At 37.5% G+C, this 21095-nt stretch overlaps 1 protein-coding gene across 1 annotated transcript in view; it reads right to left on the bottom strand.

Moving 5' to 3' along the window:
* Window positions 1–971: 971 nt before the first annotated feature.
* SRD5A2 (steroid 5 alpha-reductase 2) overlaps window positions 972–21095 on the bottom strand; it is a 53659-nt gene continuing 33535 nt past the window's right edge. The window contains exons 2-5 of the mRNA XM_006910365.2: window positions 11240–11403; window positions 7329–7430; window positions 4787–4937; window positions 972–2806 (exon numbers count right to left, since the gene is read on the bottom strand). Of these exons, the coding sequence (XP_006910427.1) occupies window positions 2740–2806; window positions 4787–4937; window positions 7329–7430; window positions 11240–11403 (484 nt within the window). The 3' untranslated portion in view covers window positions 972–2739. The remainder of the gene's footprint in view (window positions 2807–4786; window positions 4938–7328; window positions 7431–11239; window positions 11404–21095) is intronic.

The raw sequence follows: 21095 nt of genomic DNA on the forward strand, positions 1-21095 counted from the left end.
CCTCCACAAATTTTGGCAAGAGTAAGACATAGTATCTTGTTAGCGAAGACACTGTCATATTATTTTAACCAAAAAGCACTCCATAGAAACCTAAATTAACCATATTTTTGTTACACTCTATTCTTTGGAAAAATGAGAAATATGTTTAGGGATGAGCACACTTTCAGACCTTCCTGTACTCAATCCACACACATATTCTAGCCCTAAGCATGGAAAAATGGGATCCAAAACAATTGTTTTAGATCATTATGAATACCTTGGTTATCAAGGGAAGATTTATGATTATACCGAGTTCATTCTACACTATATTTAAATTAAGAAGGCCCATGATAATATTAACTTGAAATGACAGTAGAGTTTTTTTTTTAATTTCCAAATATGTAAATTACCTTATTAAATCAGTGTCGACCAAAATAAAATTCTAGAGAGCATCCCTCAGAGGCAAAAAATGCAATTGCTAAATAGCAGGGGGTTTTTTTATTTTTTGTATGTTTTTAATTTCATTTTATTAGTTTCAAGTATACATTACATTGCTTAGACATTTATATAGTTTATAAAATGCTCCCTGATTGCTCTTTCTCTCCTCTGACTCTCCATCTAGCCATTACATTACTGCTGACTGCATTCCCCGTGCCATGCTCCCCATCCCCGTGACCATCCGTCAACTACTAAATAGCAGTTTTGTCCTGAGATTACAAGTTCTGGGCAAATAATACTGCCATTTATTGAACACATTACATTTCAAGGACTAGCCTGGATGTTTTGTATGGTTATAAGATAAAGGATTTAAGAAAGGCAGTTTTCAATGTCATGGAAAGAACTGGAAGTCTTATTTCACAGAGCCCAAGCTACACTTTAAGATTCATTTCACGGAGTGTGTCCCCGCCCCTCCCCTACCCGCTGCGGTGTCTTACTGAACACTAAGGGTAGCATCCAACCTTAGCACATTTTCCTGCACCTTTACTGCACCTCCTTGGGCCTCTGAACTGAGGTGGAGAAGCTCTGTAAGTCATTCTTCTTTTTTATTTTCAGCTCAAAGTCTCTAATTTCAAGTTGGCAAAATGAAGAGAGAAGAAGCAACACTAAAAAAAAGAAAAGAAGAAGAAGAAAAAAGGGAAAAAAAACACACAGCTCAATGCCTTATAAAAATTTTCATGGGACAAGGGGTCTTTTAATGCAAACAAAATTACTTAATGTCCATGATTTAAGAAGCATTTAATGAACAGCAAAAACACTTATTTATATTATTATAACTTGTTTTTCAGTAATCTACATCATTCTCAGATCTTTTGAGTGTCCTATGTGTCTTATATAGTGAATTTCTGTACTTAGCACCACAGCTGATAAAATTCGTATTCATTTCTCAAGAGTTTGATAAATAGTCCAATGCTTACGACAAACCTAGGCCAGAGGAGACAAATGTCTCATCCACTCTCATTATGAGTTTTCAGCCCCTTCCTTCAGACCCCAGTGTCTCAGCACTCATGCTAACTAGGTTGATCCCTCCACTGGGGTTGCAAATTCTAATGTGAACTAGCTGATCAGTTTCAATTCTTGGCAAGCTCCGTGGACCCAGATCCTGCAATTATTTTAAGGGAACTACAACGTAGAAATCTCATTTTTAAGTTTTAGAAACTTTGAATGTAACTAAAGGCAAATCAAACTCTGTGTGAAACACTGTCTGAGCCAAAGAAAAGAAGTTTCCTGCCCAGATTCCTGCCTCCGGTTGAAGCTTTCAGCCTCTGCCCTTGGGACCTTTGAAGACTGATGTCCAAGATACACCTTCTTGATCATATCCTGAGGACTGCGATGAAGGAATCCAGAGGAGAAAAGTTGCTGGGTGCTTCTGATACGCTTCACTGTCACTGTTGCGGCAAGCGGCATCTGAGCTTACTCAGAAATCTTATTTGACATGCGCTCATTATTTGGATATTTCCACCGGTTTCCAAGGACATGAGAGTTTGCAGCAGCTACTCTAAAACACTTCTTTATTCTCTCAGTAGCTATCCGCTGTCATGTCTTTTTCTCAGTGGTCATTAAAACCTGACTTTCAATAAAACCCACATTAGTTTACTGGGTTAGGCTATGTTATCTCTAACAGGGATTATGAAAACGTCAGAAAGATAGAGGCACTAAGACAACGGGCGAGTTTGAAAAGAGTGTCCATGGATGGTTACATTTTCAGCAATATGAAGAGAGGACTCTGTTAAAAGTCTACCTAAGCATTTCACATCTCTCATAATTAACCAAGGAAACAAAAGATGTGACCGGGTTTTTATTTGGCAGTCGATTTTTTTGTGTGGCTGTGCAGCTTCAGAATTGAAATCTCTACTAATCTGTATAGGTATAAAATATGTATCTTTAATGAAGTCTATAAACATTACCCTCTACCCGAAACTTCCTTGACTACGGGGCTATCTTACATTGATATAGAGCACGTATAAAAAGACACATGTGCTTGGGTCACACACACAGAAAATACATAGGGAAGCTTTGCACTTTCGAGGAAGAATAACTCAGGGCCTACAGAAGCTACAATAGGAGATCAGGGTAGAGCCCCTGGAAAGGCAAGAATACACATGAGGTGAGTACCAGGCAGACTCCTCAGGCCAGCTGTCAGACTACAAGAAGCCTACTATTATATATACTTATATGTTGGAACTTTAAAAGTTACAGATTAAGCAGCTTGATGATTTTAACAGTATTGTGAGAGCTTTGTTCCTTTTTTATTTGGTTTCTTTAAAAAATGAATGGAATGAGGGCCTTCCGAGATTTGGGGTAGTCCTCAAAGATCTTGAGGTAGAACCTAAAAGACAAGGAACAAATAATTATAAATATAATCAAGCCGTGGTCAACAGTTGAGGTTTGCAGTGTCTGAAACCCTTCTTACAAATCAACCTACATTTATTCAGGGTCTGACTCTTCCTTGTGTCTACCTGTCCACCTTTCTCCCTCCTGCAACCTATCTCTTTAAAATGTTTATGCTTTTTGTGTTGGGGAATAAAAATAACCAGAGAACAGTGGTGATGGGTGCACAACATCATGAATGTGCCTAATGCCACTGAGTTGTATACTTTAAATAGTAAATTTTATGTTATGTATACTTTAACACAACTAGAAAACGTAATAACCAGAAAGAAGTCCTCAGTGGATTCAACTTGAGAAATACAGGGAAGCAGAGACCCCCCAAAGGCAATGGGCAAGGTTAACCCAGGAAAATATCCCTTCATGAGGTGGGGGAATGCCAAGAAAATGTTACCTTATATTATGGATTGAATTGTGTACCCCACCTCAATAGATGTATATACACTGAAATCCTGACCTCTAGTACCTGAGAATGTGACCTTATTGGAGATATGGTGACTGCAGATATAACTTAAATTAAAATGAAGTCAGACTGGAGCAGGGCAGACTCTTAATCCAATATGACTAGTGTCCTCAGGAGAAGTGGGGAAGAGACATAGAGACTGAGACATATAGGGGAGAAGGCCATATGAAGACAGAGGCAGAGACTGGAGTGATGCAGCCATAAGCCATGGAAAACCAAGGCTTGCCATCCTCCACCAGAAGCTAGGAAGAGGCAAGCAAGGACTCTGCCCCAGAGCCATCAGAGAGCACACATGGTCCTGCCCACACCTTGATTTCAGACTTCTGCCTCTAGAACTATGAGAGAATAAACTTCTACTATTTTAAGCCATTCAGTGTGTGGTCATCTGTTTCAGCAGCCTTGGGTAACTAATATATATCTCTCTCTTCTCTCTCTCTTTCTCTCTCTCTCTCTAGTAATCACAGGCTTTCTCTTTCTTCCAAATACAAATACTATTCTAGAGAAAGGATCGAAATTTGCATTTAAAGCCTGACAACCATGTCATATGTTAGCCTTTTCCTGCCAGTGATACTTTTAGTTAACTATTTATCCCCTCCCCATCCCAGGTGCAGGGGTTGGGAGGGAGATAGGAGTTAGGAAAGGTTTAGGCTAGACCTACAGAGGAAAGGTTCTAAACCCCTGCAATTTCCTGGCATTTCCCAGGTGATGAGACAGTCCTAAGATTGCATCTCAAGAGTGATTCCTTACCCTATCTTCCCAGGAAGCCAGCAATGACCTTGGCTATGATTTATGGAGGGTGAGGACAGGGGAAGAAGGGGAGTACCCAAATAAGCCCTGGAATTACACAGATCCTGGGGAAATAATCCTGGAGTTTCCAGGCTTCTGTGATTAAAAATAGCCACCACACTAGGCACAGGTCCGGTGCTTTATTCCTGTGGTTCTCTATCCTGGCTGCCACTCAGAATTACCTGTGAAGCTTTGGAAAGTGCTGCTCATGGTCCTACCCATGGAATACACTTTGAGAAATGTGGCGGAACTAAACTGAATTGAAGCATGGAGATGGAAGCTACTTCTTGTATCTCTTGACTCTTATGTGCAGCCCACTGGCAACCAGTAGCTATCGCCAGCTGAGCCTGCTAGGAGGACACAGAGCCTGGGTCAACTAACTCGTGTGGACGTAAGGCACTTTTCCCTGGGAAGCCTTCAACAAGATGGCTTGCTTCCCAAGTCACCTTGAGTGCCTTTGTCTACACGGGTTTATTTTTGTACATAGGAAAAGAAATTGTCACTGCTACTGTTATCCAGCTAAACTCCAACTGCAGAGAAAGCCCAAGAGCTCAGAATTCACCAAGGTTGTCATATCAACTCCCCCTTGTAAAAATAAATGCCTTGGGTTTCTACAAGCCTGTCTGGAGAAGAAAGCTATACGAATACCATGACCGTGATTGAAAAGTTTACCTATGGTGGTGAAAAGCTCTCAGCCCAAGGAAACAAAGTGAGAAAAATGCAAATGCAAGTGCTGGGAGGGACCAAGTGGCCAGGGCAAAGCCGATCCATTCGATGATTTCACCCAGGAAATTGGCTCCGGAAATGTACGTGAACAAGCCACCTGCGAGCAGAAGAATCAAAAAGTCCGTCGTCAGAACTGGATCACTGTGACATTAAAATCCCTCCGCTTTGTTCCAAAATACATAAGGGCAGCTAGAACAAATGTGGGGCTGGAGACTCTCCCCTGTCATCACAGTTTGGTGGAATCCTCTTGGGGAGAAAAGAAAACAAAGCGCACAACAGCCTGATGTCCTCAGAACATCCTAGAATCGCAAGGATGGGTTCCCTCCAAATATCTAACAACTGCTGGACCGCTGACTCTGGACAGGACAAGGATGAGGAACAGGAGGTCTCGGTTTTGTTTCATTATATTAAGTGACGTTTCCAGGCCACCTCTCACCTTCCCCGGACCCCCACAATGCCGGTCAGCATATTCACGCTCACAGTCACATGTGGTAAAACAACACACTATGTGAAAATAGTAATAAAAACCCTGAATTGATGTGAGAAGTAATTCGATTCTCCTTTGGCATTTGCCCTCTCACCTCTGCAAAGCCCAAGTTGAAAGGAGACAGTAGGAGCTGCAGGGTTTTACCCACCTGGAGGCTGGTGAGGACTGCTTCTATTGATTTTTAAAGTTTATTTTCCTATCCAACCATGTATTCTAATATCGGAACTAAATTAGATATCAACACACTTCTGATCATAGTAAATACATACCTACACTTAAAATTTCTGCTCCCACACTAAACTGAAAAAGTTTCCCCTAAAATATTTTTCTTTTCATAGTTATATAAAGAATATTTTGTTTTTAAATCATTCTCTAACATAACTTACTAACTTGGACAATCTAGCTTTTAACATAACTTACTAACTTGGACAATCTAGCTTTCTCTGTTCTTCTTTGTCTAGTTACTGAGTGAAGATTTTAAAAATTGAAACCCCCTAACAGGTATCGTCCTAAGGATGACAATGGCATCAGCAGTTTCCAACCTGTGATTCCCAGCCCCTGGGAGGAATCACTGATGTATTGCAAAGGCTCTATAAATTGTCTGTGAATATGGCAACTGGTATATCTCAACCTATGGTATTATTTTTGTTTGATGTAGACACTGTTAGGATGTTAGCAACATTTAAATCCACTTACATGTGTTACTGAATTCACAGTAGCTTTATAATTATTTTCTTAATCAATGAATATTAATTTGCACTAACACCATGTTTGATTCAAGAAATTTTTAAATGTAAAGGGTTTCATTGACATCAAAAAGGATAGGAGCTGCGAACCTACCCAAATACCCACCTAAAAATGTTGAAGAATTACTTGGACCGATTCACTCCCACCTGCTTATATTTGTCAACTCACACTCTGGTTTCTTGGAAGCAGTTAGGATTTCAAAATTCTGAGCCTCTATCTCTGAAAATGCGCTTGTACTTATAATACCTCCCTTCCTAAGTTTTGATTAAGTAAATATGGCTGCCTACACCTATAAGAATATACAAGTGGCAGGAAATACGCACTCACTGTCCCTGACTACTCACTAGATAAATTTAGTGAGACTTATTGGAAAGGACAAATTTGCTGGTCATGCATGATTCAGCTCTATTTGCTAACCTAGGAAGGACTGACACTCTCTGTATACATGATGGTTAATTTTTTGTGTCAACTTGAATGGGCAACTGGGTGCCCAGATATTTGGTAAAACATGGTTTCTGGGTATGCCCATGGGGGTGTTTCTAGAGAGATTAATATTTGAATTGACAGACTGAATAAAGTAGATTACCCTCTCCAAGGTGGATGGGCCTCATCCAATCCATTGAAGGCCTGAATAGAACAAAAAAGTGGAATAAGGAAGAATTCACTCTCCCTGTTTGACTGTTTTCAAGTTGTAACATCAGTCTTCTGCGCTCTGACTGGAACTTATACTACCAGCTCTCCTGAGTCTCCAGCTTGCAGATGGCAGATCATAGGGCTTCTCAGCCTCTATAATCACATGAGCCAATTCCTTATAATAAATCTCTTTATATATCTAATCTCTTTATATATCTAATCTCTGTCTCGATCTCTATATATCTCTATCTCTATCTATCTCTATCTCTACATCTATATCTATATCTTTATCTCTATCTTATAGATTCTGTTTCTCTGGAGAACCCCAATACAGCATATGATAATCTTATCTACTGCAATGATGTCACAGCCTACCTCGCCCTATCCCAAGCCTCTCACTCCCCCTCATCTTCAGGGTATTGTGATCATGCCCCTTTCTGAGAATCCTTGTACCTCTCTTGAACTTTCGGGTCCAAATCTGAAACGCAAATGTGTTGTGAGGTAGGATGGCATGTGGAGGAGAAGTCAGGGGCAAATCAGGGGAGTTTGTTACTCACAGCATAATCCCTCAGCTAGTCTCCCAAGGAAGAATGGGAATCCAGAGGGCAGGAGAGACATTACCTTGTGGAATCTTATAGGTGATTTCTCCAGGCTTCCTGAGCTGGCGCAGTATATAGTCACTATGAATGTTGATTCCCATTCCCAAAATAAATAAGAAGACACCTTGGCAAAGAAGAGAGAGGGGAAAAGTTAAAAATGTATCCTGATTTTGGTGTTTTTCTCACAAGCTAAATATTTTCCTAAAAATGAAGGACATTTAATTTCAAATTCTAATAATGGTACTAAGATAAGGCACAAAACAAAATAAAATTTAAATTTAAAATTAAAAAAAGAATGAAGTGATTAGCTCTGGTCCAAATTTTGGGTGGAGGGGCTGTGCTGTTTCATAGACCAATAGACTAAAAGTGCATAGTTTCATGTGTTGGAGGCAGAGGGGAGACGAGAGAAGGAGGCAGCACCACTGTCAAATACTTAAATAAATAAGTAAATAAACGAGGAAATGAATGAGTAAATAGTAAGCCTTTGGTTCACTCACAAATAATCAAACTGTGGTTGGCTAACTCAACGACCAATCCCAATCCTTTCTCCTTTGCCATCTCCAGCCACTATCAAGACTGGAAGGCTGGAAGGTGGTTTCGTGACCAAGTTCTGGCAAGAAGATGTAATGGGGAATCTTCCAGGGGCTTCCTTGGAAATCTTTTGCTTTTCTGATAAAAGGGGCAGATGGAACCAGTAACTCTACTGCCTCCTTCCTCCTTCATTGCCAGATGTAACACCTTGAACTACAGCAATTGTTTTGCAATCATGAAATAACTACCATGAGGAACAAAAGTAAACATGCTAAGAACGATATAGCAGATATCACTAAGATCTCAGGCACTATGTACAACATCAGCAAGCAACTAAAGAAGTCAACTACTTTTGAATGTTCTTGTTATGTATAAAACATAAATTCTTAATTATTTAAATCACTGCGCATTGGTTTTCTGTGACTCACTGCTGATAGCACTCCTGACTGATGAAAGTAATATGAACTAGATAGGAAATTTTGGCACTTAGCAAACTGGTTTCCACCACTGCCAAATCACACATACATTCTTCTCCACATTCACTGGTCAGAAAGGGCCCTGGTCTGAGCCAGGATCAAGGATGCTAGTCCTACATCCCAACGGGCATCATTACACTCCAGAAACTCTCACTGTCCCACACAGATGCCCAACTTCTCCTCTCAACAATATGTATTTGTACTAATCAAAATACGTGAGACCAAAAACAAGAACAGTTGAATTAAAAACAGTCAGATCCACTCTCACCTCAACTGCTATGATATGAAACAATGATTTTCAATCTTGTCTAGTCAAAAGAGCATTGGCGTGGAAGAAAGGGAACTTGGGGAGGGATGCCAGTGCAGGGGAGTTAAGGGTGGAGAGAAGAAGGGTAGTAGCATGCACAGCAGTGGAAAAAGCAGGAACCTTGGCCTAGATGTCTATATGTCCTCAAGCAAGTCACGATCTCTCTCAGCCTCAGTTTCCTCAACTGTAAAATGTAGATTCTAACAGTATCTATCTCATAAGGATGGTATGAGACTCATTCTTGTATTCGTTCATTTGTTCATTCATTCAAATATTTATTGAAGACTTACTATGTACCAAGCTCTGTCCTAAACACCAAAGATACATTAAGAAAAACAGTCAAGGTGTCTGTTCTCATGAAGCTTATATTTTAGTAGAGGAACACAGAAAGAAATTTAAATAATTTTAAAATTAAAAATCACATAATGATTACTGTAAAGCAGAAAATCAAAGTAAGATAAGGAGACAGAGAGTGAATTGGGGTGGGGTGGAGTTGTTTCTACTTTAGATGAAATAAGGAAACCATTTCTGAAGATTTGGCATTTGTCCTGTGATTTGAATAATGAAAAATGCAAAGATCTCAGGGAGAGCAATCTGGTAGAGAGATCAGCAGGGGCAAAGGGCTTGAGGTTAGAATAGATTTAGCAGGTTTAAGAAACAGAATGAAGGCACTGCAGTGGAAGCTTTAAGACAGATGGAAAAGTGAGATGCTAGAATGATGAGTTAAAAAATCACATCAAGCATTATAGGTTGTGGTGAGGAGTTTGGATTTTCAAGTGCAATAGGAAGCTACTAGCAGGTTTTAAGCAGAGGAGAAATAGAATCTGATTTCTGTTTATTATTATTACAAAAGAAATATATATATATGTTATGTGGAAGAGTAAATAATAATTAGCAAAATTAAGAAAACCAAGACCCCTTATTCCTACCACCCAGAAATTACCAGCGTTAAAGATTTTAGTTCATTCCCCTCCAGATTTTCATCTTATGTAACATCTAGGCCATAGTTCAATTTCCTTAGGTGTCCCCAAAATGCCTCTTATAGCTAGTTTGTACCACACAAGGTCTAATACTGGACCACATCTGGCATCTGGTTGTTATGTCCTTCATGGCTCTTTTAGTCTAGCCCAAATCCCTGCCCTTTTTTTGGCAGGGGGAGGGGCACACTGACTTCTTGAAAAGACCAGACAGTTGTCCCTCAGAATTCTCCCCTTTCTAGATAAGACTGGCCTTACTTCCTCAAAGTGGCATTCAACTTATTTTCTGTGTTTCCTATAAACTGGCATAAATCATTTTCCTGTATGGTTATGTTACCAGTTTAACATACAATTAGGTACATTTATTTGTTTTTTCTCAATTTTAAGGATCTTTCGTCCATTTAGATTTTTTAACTAAGTTACGAAGTTTCATGATTTAAAGAACAAAACTATATTGAAAGAAGAGCTCTGCCCACCATCCCATTCTTTTTACCCTAAACCTTACAAGTAATCTGTTTTTTATTAGTTTCTTTTTTTATCAATTCAGTATTTCCTTTTCCAATTTTACACACACACCCATACCCCTCACACACACACATACATTTTCTTCCTATCCCATTTTTACATAAAAAGTCTCATACTATATACACTGTTAATATTTTGCTTTTATTTTACCACATTTCTAGAGATGTCTCCACATGAGCACACAGAGATATTTCTTGTTTTTCTTTTGCTTTGTTCATTTTTGTGGCTGGAGAATACTCCATTGTGCACATGTATTAACATTCATACAACTAATCCTCTGGTTATTTGTGTTTTCAAATGTTCACTCTGACTGTTATAAGAAAAAGAGGTTATTGATATTCAGAAAGTTTAGTTTACAGGTCACTGTGGTGGTCCAGGCAAGACATCATGACCTGGCCTAGGATGAAGTGAGTGCAGTTTGGGAGAAGTGGGTCCAGTGGGCACATGCTTTGGAGCTAGAGGCAACGGTACTAAGCTGACAAATTTGATGTGAGATGTAAAGAGAAGAAATGAATAATCCCTGTATTTTTGCCTGAGCCAAAATAATGTATCAACAGTTGAATCTTCGTAGACTTTAGTTACTCTTGCAGATAATGAAATAAATTCAGTAATTAGCATTTTCTACAATTTTAGATAGTCAGGAGAAGTCTATTTGAGGAGGCACAAATTGATAGAGTCCTAAATAAAATAAGGGACCAAGATCCATGAATATGTAGGGGCAGAGCATTCTGAGCAGAGAGTAGTCAGCACAAATGACTATTTCAGGCCCAGCAAGAAAGCCACTGAGGCTACGGCACAGTCTATGAAGTAGTTGGAGGCAGGAAAGAGACACTGGGCTGAAATAAGGACATTTTGGTTTCATAGGCAGTGGTAAAAAAAAAAAAAAAAAAAAAAAATTGTATTTTATCCTGAAAGCTATTGTAGAGTTTTGAGATGGGGAAAGACGTGATGTTTTTCAAAGCTCTCTCAGGCTGCGATATAGAGAACAGACCGGGGGAGGGGTGAGAGAAGAAGAAAATGGATGCATTGAGAGGTTACTGTAATAGGGTAGGAAGAGATGATGATGATTTAGACTGTGGGCAGCGGTGTTGGGTGAAAAGTGGTCAGATTTACTTACCCAAGCTAAATCGTATGTCTTTGTACCACTCAGCAGGGTATTCAGCACAGTAAGCCAGATAGTAGCCTTGCAGGAGTCCATTTCCCATGCAGAAGAAAAAGCCTCTGAAAAGTAACACAACTGGAAAAGGTCTCCCTCTAGTGAGGAATGAGTAAACAAATGTCCTGAGATATACAAGGAGGAAGTTCAAGAAACGTTGTTAGAAGAAATTCAGTAAGAGGAAAAGGTTTCAAACAAGTAATCACATCAAACCCACTTGTGAAAACCATTTTCCCTTAAATTTGTGCAATGAAAGAACATTATTATCTGGCTCTAAAACAAGCATTTATATTATTTATCTTCTTTGTTAAAATCCATAGTAGTCAGCATTTATTATGTTATTCTTACAACAGCCTTGAACGGTGAATGTCATGTCCATCCAGTAGTTAATAAATTCAATCCTAGGAGCCCAGAATTGGATGCTTCTATAAATCAAGAAGTGAAATCCAGATTACATGGGAAGAAAGGTAAAGCCTGGCTTACCCCATGTGGCAGTGGAATGGCATTTTGATAGCAGCCACTTGATCATATGGCTTTCTATAATGTCTCTATATGATTTAATTACTGATACTGTAGCATTCCCTATATAATGGCTGTAGAATCTCTTGAGAAAATAGAAACTTATTTAAATGTTAGGAATTATGAAACTAGAGGAAGGTAGGAAAAGCTTAAAAAATATAAAGAACCTCAAAATAAAATATCGCCCAAGGTATAATGCTAACTTCTAGACCTTAAACTATGTCTTCTTCATAATTTCTCTTCTTTTATGGTATAATAGAATAGTCATACAGGAAAGTTCATAAGCCTGTATGAATAATTTAATGAATAACTAGCAAATAAATACCCATGTAGTCACTTACCAAATGAGGAAATAGAACACTGTCATCACTCCAGAAAGCTTCCCATGGGTCCCTCCCTGTTCACAGTACCACCATCACCCCAGAGGTAACCACCATCCTGATTTTTATAATAATCATTTCCTTTTGCTTCTGTATAATTTTACTACATTTGCATACATCCTTAAAATATAGTTCGTTTTGCTCATTTTTAATTCCATATGAATTGATCATACTCTATGATTCTTAGCATAGTCTTTAATGTTTTATTTAACTCATCATTATGTTTCTGAGACTCAAGTATATTGTTGTGTATAGCTATAGTTCATTTATTTGTATTGTTATAATTTTTTACAATATTTACAATTTTTAAGTATGAGGTCTTTATTCCACCTCATACTTACCCAGTACTCAAAGTTTCTGAGGAGGGGAGATATTTTTTTAATGTCTTAACAGTAAAGTGGCCTGAGGCAATGGAAGACAGGTGGGGTATATTATAGACTAATAAAAAGTTTAAAAGTAAAGGGGGTCAAATATATGGTGACAGGAGGAAATTTAACTTTGGGTGGTGAACACACAATGCAATATACATATGACAGATTATTGAATTGTATACTTGAAACCTATATAATTTTATTAACCAATGTTACCCCAATACATTTAATAAAATAAAATAAAAAGTTTAAAAGGAAAGGCTGAGGAATGAGATGCCAATAGAAGCTTTGAACAGTTCAGATATATTCCTGGGAATCTAGATAGCCATGTACATGAATAGGGCCATGTGCATGCTCAAAAAGGACCTGAAAATATTCTAAGCTCTCACCTCTGGTCGACCTTGAGATCCGCACAAGCAGCAAGTGAGGCTACAGCAGAGTTGTAAGGTACAAGATGGTTGTTGAAGGAGTTCCTTAACATGTATACAAAGGTCCTTGGCAAAGACAGGGAGACTTATTGGTCCAGGCGTTTAAGGAAATCTGTGTCCAATCATTAACTGATCATTAAGCTAACCAAGTAGAGACTTCAGTGGCCGCAACAGCAGACTTCACAAAATGAGTTCAGAAAAGTCACTAAACAAATTAACAACTACTACAACAGGCAGCAACAACAACAAAATCTGGGGAGCAGAGAGAATATGATTCCCAGAGTTGCCACATAATATTATTTGAGATACCTAATTTTCAACAGCTATGAACTATGGGACATGCAAAGAAACAAAAGACAACTCATACATCAGAAAAAAAAAAAAAGCAATCAACAGACACTGTTCCTGAGAAACCCAGACATTGGACTTAATAGACAAAAACTTCAAATTAACTATGTTAAATATGTTCAAAGGGCTAAAGGAAACCATGTCTAAAGAGTTAAAGGAAAGTACAAGAACAATGTCTCATCAAATAGAGAATGTCAATGAAGAGATAGAAATGATAAAAAGGAACTATGAAAAGTTGACATAAATGGAGTCATTTTAAAATAGAGCTAGGGTAGCCAATTCAGACAAACTGCCTTGCACATCTTACTCCTCAAACCTTTGGAATGTCTGAACCAGGCAAAATAACCTTTGAACTGGGCAAAACCAACACACTATTTCGACCACTGCAAATGGTTTTGTTTGTACCTACAAATAAATTGCAAAGCTTGGAGGAAAGTAGACATCCTAACTACCAAATTGAAAATTAAAGACATTCTTTAGAATTAGCACCACCACGTGTAGGTAAGGAATAACTTCGCTTATTTGTACCTATAGAAATTCTTTCCTTCTATTCGTGTAATTATTCCCCTTTTCCTTCTCATTAAAAAACAAAAACAAAAAACAAAAAACAAACAAACAAAAAACCCTGTCTTCACCCCATAATCAAAATGCTATTTGGGTTTCTGACTGAATGAGAGCTTCCTACATAGCTAATCTTTGGATCGCAAACAAACACTTATTGCCTCTCACTTTGGCTTTTTATTTTCAGATTAATAGAACCAAATAGAAATCTGGAGTTGAAAAATACAACAAAAATGAAAAATTCACTAGAGGGAGTCCTTCAAAAGTTAAGGAGAGAAAAAAATAGATATATTGGACTTTATCAAAATTAAGGATTTTTGTGCAACAAAGAATGTTATCATGAAAGTAAGTAGACCCAAGAAGTTTAATGAATGAATAAATAAGTAAGAGATGAAAGGGAAAAAGAAGTGAATAGAAAATCTACAGAATGGAAGAAAATATTTGCAAATCATTTGTGATAACAATTTCATATCCAAGTATATAAAGAACTACAACACAACAAAGAAACAAACAACCCAATTTAAAAGGGCAATGAACTTGAATAGACATTACTTCTAAAGAGATAAACAAATGTCCAATAAGCCCATGAAATATGCTCAACATCGCTAGTCAAAACTACAATGATATACTACTTCAAACCAACTAGAAGACTAGAAAAAAATAAAACAGAAAATAACAAGTGTTGGTGAGGATGTGAAGAAATTAGAACCCTCATACATTGCTGGTGGGAATGTAAAATGGTGTAGCCACTATGAAAGACAGTCTGGCAGTTCCTCATAAGGTTAAACTGAGTTGCCATATGATCCAGAAATTTCACTCATAGGTATCTACCCAAGAAAAATGAAAACATGTATTAAACAAAAACTTGTACATAAATGTTCATAGCAGCATTATTCACAGTAGGCAAAAAATGGAAACAACCTGATGTCCATCAACTGATGGATGCATAAACAAAATGTTGAATACCCATACAATGGCATATTATTAAACCATAAAATGGAATGAAGTAGTGATACATGCCAGAACGTGGATAAACCTTAAAAACAAATTCCTAAGTGAAAGAAGTCAATCACAAAAGGCCATATATTATATTATTTCATTTATATGAAATGTCCAGAACAGGCAAATCTTTAGAGATTGGTGGCTGCCAAGGGATGGGAGATGGAGGAAAGGGGAGTGACTGTTACTAGGAACAGGATTTGTTTGGGGGTGGGGGGACTGATAAAAATATTCTAGAATTAGAGAGTGGTGATGGTTGAACAACCTTTGGATATACTAAAAACCATTGAATTGTATACTTTAATATGTTGAAGTTAATGGTATGTAAATTACATGTCAGTTTTAAGTAATTAAGAAAAATTCAAGCAATGTTGCATTGAGGTTAAATTGTAGGACCTCTTCCATTTACTAGCTATATGACCTTGTTACTTAATTTGGCTGTGTCTGTTTCTTTATCGGCCAATCTCATAGGGTTGTGAGATTGAGTCAGTGTATACAAAGTGCTTAGAACAGGACAAATAATAACTCAGTAAATGTATTTTTGTCTTTGTTAACATTATCTTTGTAAAGTTGTTGTTAACATAACCTTTCTTTTCAGGTGCAAATGATTCCTTTGCACTCATTCAGGTCTTTTTTTGTGTTCCTCAGTAGGTTTTTAAGTTTCTTCATAGAGATTTTACATATTTTTTGTTACATTTAATCCCAAGATTTTAAAAATCTTTTTTTTGTGTGTATGATTACTATAAATTGGAGTTTCCATTTACATCTTTTAATTTGTTGTTTTACATATAAAAGAATCTTTGATTTTTTAAATATTAATTTTGTTCCCAGCCATATCCTGAATTTCCTTATTATTTGAAGTAGTTTTTCAGTATATTTTCCTGAACTTCCCAGGGATATCAGCATCTGCAAATAATATTATACTCTCTTTAAAAGAATCTGAAAGCCTTCATTCTTTGACCATGCTCTGGAATAGCATTAGAGTTATCCAGTCTCTAGATATCTAGTAGAAGTCTATCTAAGACGATATTATTGGGAAGAGAGATTGCTGGTGTTATTGATAATATCTCTGTTTCTCTCATGGTAATTGATTTATTGAGATGCCTTCTAGGGCAACCTAATAAATTCTGGAAAATTTCTATTTTCATAGAAAATCACAAATATCATTCAATTTTTAAATGTATTTGTATAAGGCTAAGAGGATATTTTATGAAACTTTTAAACTCCTAGTATATTTTCTTATTATTACATCACCTTAATGTCCCTTTATGCTGTCCTTCATAGCCAAAGCCATATGCCCACCTTCCCCCAATCCCTGGTAACCACTAATCTGTTCTTCCTTTCCACAGTTTGGTCATTTCAAGATTGTGTAAATTAAATCACACATATGTAATCTTTTGAAACGGTTTTTTCCCACTCAGTTTAGTTTTCTCAAAATTCATCCAAGTTACAAGATATATTTTTAAATGAAAAAAGAAAACTGCACAATAGTACCTATAGTTTGCCACCTCTTTGTAATCAAGAAAGGGAAATATATATATATGTATATACATATATCTATTATGTATATATACATATATATACATGTATATACATATATACATATATATGTGTATATATATATATATTTGTAAAATCCTCATTGGATAAAATTCACACACATTAAATTCACCTTTTTAAAAGTACACAATTTAGTGTTTTTTAGTGCATTTACAAAGTTGTGCAACCATCACCACTATCTAATTCCAGAACATTTTCATCACCCAGAAAGAAACTTCATACCCAGTGGCAGTTAATCCCAATGTCTCCCTCCCCCAGTCCCTGGCAAATACCAATCTTTCTGTCTGTAAAGATTTGCCTATTCTGAACATTTCATACAAATGGAATCATATAATATGCGGTCTTTTGTGACTGACTTCTTTCACCTAGCATAATGTTTTCAAAGTTCATTCATGCTCGAGCATGTATCAGTATTTTGTTCCTTCTTTTTACTAAACAATATTCATTGTATGGATGTACCACATTTGTTTACCCATTTGTCAGTTGGTAGAAATTTAGATTGCTTCCACTTTTTAGCTACTATGAATAATGTTGCTATAAACATCCATGTCCAAGGTTTCTGAGAATGTATGTTTTCATTTCTCTTGAATAGATACCTAGGGGTGGAATTTCTGGGTTTTATGATTATGTTAACATTTGAGGAATTGACACACTGTTGACAAACTGATTACCAAAGTCACCATATTTGCTAACTTTCGCCAAAGAGAAAACCCTAAAAGGATAAATGAGAAACTAATGTGAAAGGATGCTTACCTCTAGAAGGTAGAAGGAAGGAAGACGATAAAGGGCGAAAGAGATTGAGATGGAAGTGAAACCTCCCTGAATTTACCTTTTTATACGGTTTTGAAAATTGGACCATGTAAATGCCTTTACATATTTAAAAAATAAAACCATATCAAAAAGTGAAGAGAGAGCAAATGGTAAAACTGAAAACAAACTGATACCTGAACCCAATTGTATGTAAACTTGGTACCACTATCATGCATATAAGAAGAATCATTTCAAGTGACTTTTGAACAAAGTAATCTGACGGTATAACCTTAATGGGATACATTCAAAAGACAAAAAGATTGGCATAGAAATAAGAAACTTTTATGTTTATCAGTAATAATGATATTGTAGCTTATAAATTATTTTGTGAATAGTGTCAGATGAAGCAAACAAGTAAACATGCTATTGTAATTAAGAACTAAGATTTTCAGTATAAAAGAAAAAGATACCAATGTAAAATCAAATGAAGAGTTGTAATGTTAAATTTGAATTAGAAATGTCAAAATGGACTTACGACTTTTAAAATTGGCTCACTCAAAGACTTAGGCATCATGACACACAGCAGCAACAAGCACAATAAACAACCAGATCTTTGTTTGTAAATAGCATTACCTGAAGGAAGTGTGAACCATGGAGAAATAGTCATTTTAGGTCAGGGGCAGGAAAAGTACAAGGTGAGTCAGTTTGTTGTGTTGAAAAGTAAGGAAACAATTGAATATTAAAGAGAAAACAGGAGTTGTCAAAATCACATAAATTCCAACTGGAAAGGAGTTCCACTGGACAAACCGTGACAAATTGGGTATCAAAAAACATAATGATTATAGTTGATTACAAACCTCTATAAACTGGTTACTATTACTACTTCACTGGATTCTTGTAAAAATTAAATAAGATGATTCAGAAAAAAATGCCTGACACAGGATAGTTGCCCAATAACTGATTTCTCCTCCCACTTATATCCCATGAGAGCTTTCAGAGTCTAAATGTGGCTTAAGTTCTTGAAGGGGAAAGGTCATAGAGGTCTATAGAAAGGCCATTAAAAAACAGTGTTTGCCTCCTAATGTGGCCCCGTTCATGCCAACGACACTCCCAAAACGAACCCAAAACCCAGGACAGAGTGCATGTAGCCCGTGCTTTCATATTAAACCATGTGTCCACCCCACCCCTACCCTCTGGACCTTCTAAGTCTGAATGCAAAATCAATATTCATCGCATCTCATCCAGAGGAGTATGTATTAACCAGGACAGGCTCACTAGTATAATAAATAATTCCAAAGTATTAGAGGTCCCACATAATAAAAGCTCATTCTTGTTCAGGCCAGGGTGCAAAGCTGCTCAGGGGTGACGGTCATTCCACAGCCAGGTTCTTCCCAGGGCATCTTCCTCCTCTGGCCGGCAAAGGAAGAGAGAACATGGAGGACTGTGTATAGGTTATCGTAAGGGCCATACTGCAGGCTGGAAGTGATGTACATCACTCCCACCTTCTTCCTTTGGCCCCACAACTGCAGAGGAGTCTGAGAAGTGTAGCCTAGCTGGATTTCCAAGCAGGAAACGAGAGGAGGCTGGTGAACATACAGCACAGGCAAAAGACTCTAGAGAGCCAGGAGTCCTGGACAACAAATAAGGTTCTGATCTGAATGATTTTAATGCTGGAAAGCTGGAAGCAGTTCGAAACCAATGTTTCAATGTAGAAAGGAATAAAAAGAATGAGGAGAAAGAGGAAGAGAGTCAAGTAGCCCAAGATGCTGAAATCAGTACCATGGAGAGGTTGCAGGTGGGTTACATCTTTGGGTCCCATGGCCCACATATAGCCTGAGACTCAGTTTCTCTGATTTGATACTACTTCACTTTAATTCCCTCTTACACTTCTAATGTATATTTTCATTCTTTTGTATTTGTTCCGACACAGAGACTGATGAGTACTCTGTATATAAAATTTTCTATCACTGCTAAGTAAATATTCATTGGGGGGGGGGGACTCTTATTGGAAAGGGTTAACTGAAATTGCAAATCCAATTTAAGCCGAAGAAACAACCTTTAAAATTATACTTCTTGCATAGACCAACTCAAATTCAACTAAATCTTCTTCAAATATAAATGCTATTGCTAGGATTATCGAGGCTATTGAAGACATTTCACTATATGAAATTTTAGACTTTATTGTCTATCAAAATAAATTTAAATTCTATATCTAAATACAAGGTTTCTATGTATAAATTTACTTCTTATAAATAGTAATAACTCCTTCCTCAGTTCTATCCTACCCTTCGTCCACCATCCTCCTTTTCTCTGCTTTCCTTTACAGCAAAACTCCTCCAAAGAGTTGTCTACCCTTGCCATCTCTATGTCTTCTCCTCCTCTCATTTCCTCCCTCCCTTTCCCACACAGAAACTTATCCTGGCGAGACCTCCAGAGACCTCCACATTTCCAAACTCAAGAGTCAATTTTCGTCTCTCTTCTTATGTGACAAAGCAATCATTCTATCCTTCCGGAAACTCTTCGTTCAGCTTCCAGCACACCACTTTCTCTTGGTTCTTCTCTTACTTCACTGATTTCTCCTCATTTTCCTTTGCTGATTTTTTTTTTAGCCCCTTGACCTCTAAATATTGGAGTGTCCCAGGGCTCAGGACTCTTTCCTTCTTTATTTACAGCCACTGTATATGTAATCATGTCTCACGTCAAATCTTTAAACACCATCTATAGAATGACAATTCTCAAATTTATGTCTCCAGACAGGACGTCTGCAGTTCTTGAACTCAGACTCATATGGCCAACTTCCTAGTAGATGTCCAGCTTAAAGAATATCTCAAACTTTATACATCAAAACCGAAGTCCCTGATTACCCATCCTTCCCAAAAGCTGTACTTCCCTGAGTCTCCTCTCTCTCTCTCTCTCTCTCTCTCTCTCTCTCTCTCTCTCTCTCTCTCTCTCATCGCCCACATAAAATCTATTAGCAAATCTCATCAGCCTACCTTCAAAATATTTCCAGAAACTGGCCACATCTTACCAACTCTGTGTTCAAGCCAGCATTAAACCTCTCTTGGATATTTGCAAAAGCCTCCTCACTTGACTTATACTTCTTTCATTGTAGTCTACCCTCCACAGAGCAGAAAAGTAAAGCTGTAAGCTGGATCATACTATTTCCTTCTGAAAAACCCCCTCATTGCTAAGGAAAAGCTCAAACCCTTATGATTGATTCCAAGGTTCTAAATGGTCTGATTCCCCAACTCTATCTTTGTCTTCATCTAAACTTTCCCCTTGCCCATCTCATTCCAGCCACTCTGGCCTCCCTGCTGCTACGTGAACAGGACCAGTATGTACCACCTCAGACCCTAGTTGCTTACCTGGAGAGCTCTTCCGCAGATATACAAAGGGCTCATTTTTTTTCATGTTTCTGCTCAAATGTTATTTTTGCTGACCAACCTATACAAAACACCAAACCTCCAATGCCTCCAGCACTCAATGTCTTCCTAAACCTGCTTTCTTTCCTAATTGTCTGTCTTTTCTCATAAGAATGTATTCTCTGTAAGGAGAAGAATGTTATCTATTCTGTTCACTACTGTATCTGCAGTACCTTGAACAGTGCCTGGAACAGAGTAGGCCTATAATAAATGTTGAATGAATGAAAGAGTTTTTCATATGTTTTAAATAGTTTATATCATATGCATACAAATCTTCAAATAATATCCCATGCATATCGAATATGTATCATAACTTGCACGTCCAAGAAGTAAAGTAGATGTACTTTCCCCTATTCCTCCTGATAAATTCCAACTAATTTCCTGCATTTGATATATAAAACAAACATAAGAAGACTCTAAAATGTGGAGAAAAGATGTCACACACTAGAAACTTTTGGCTTTGAAGAACGACTTGACAG

This window comes from Pteropus alecto, unplaced genomic scaffold (genome assembly GCF_000325575.1).
Source record: "Pteropus alecto unplaced genomic scaffold, ASM32557v1 scaffold61, whole genome shotgun sequence".
Taxonomy (NCBI): domain Eukaryota; kingdom Metazoa; phylum Chordata; class Mammalia; order Chiroptera; family Pteropodidae; genus Pteropus; species Pteropus alecto.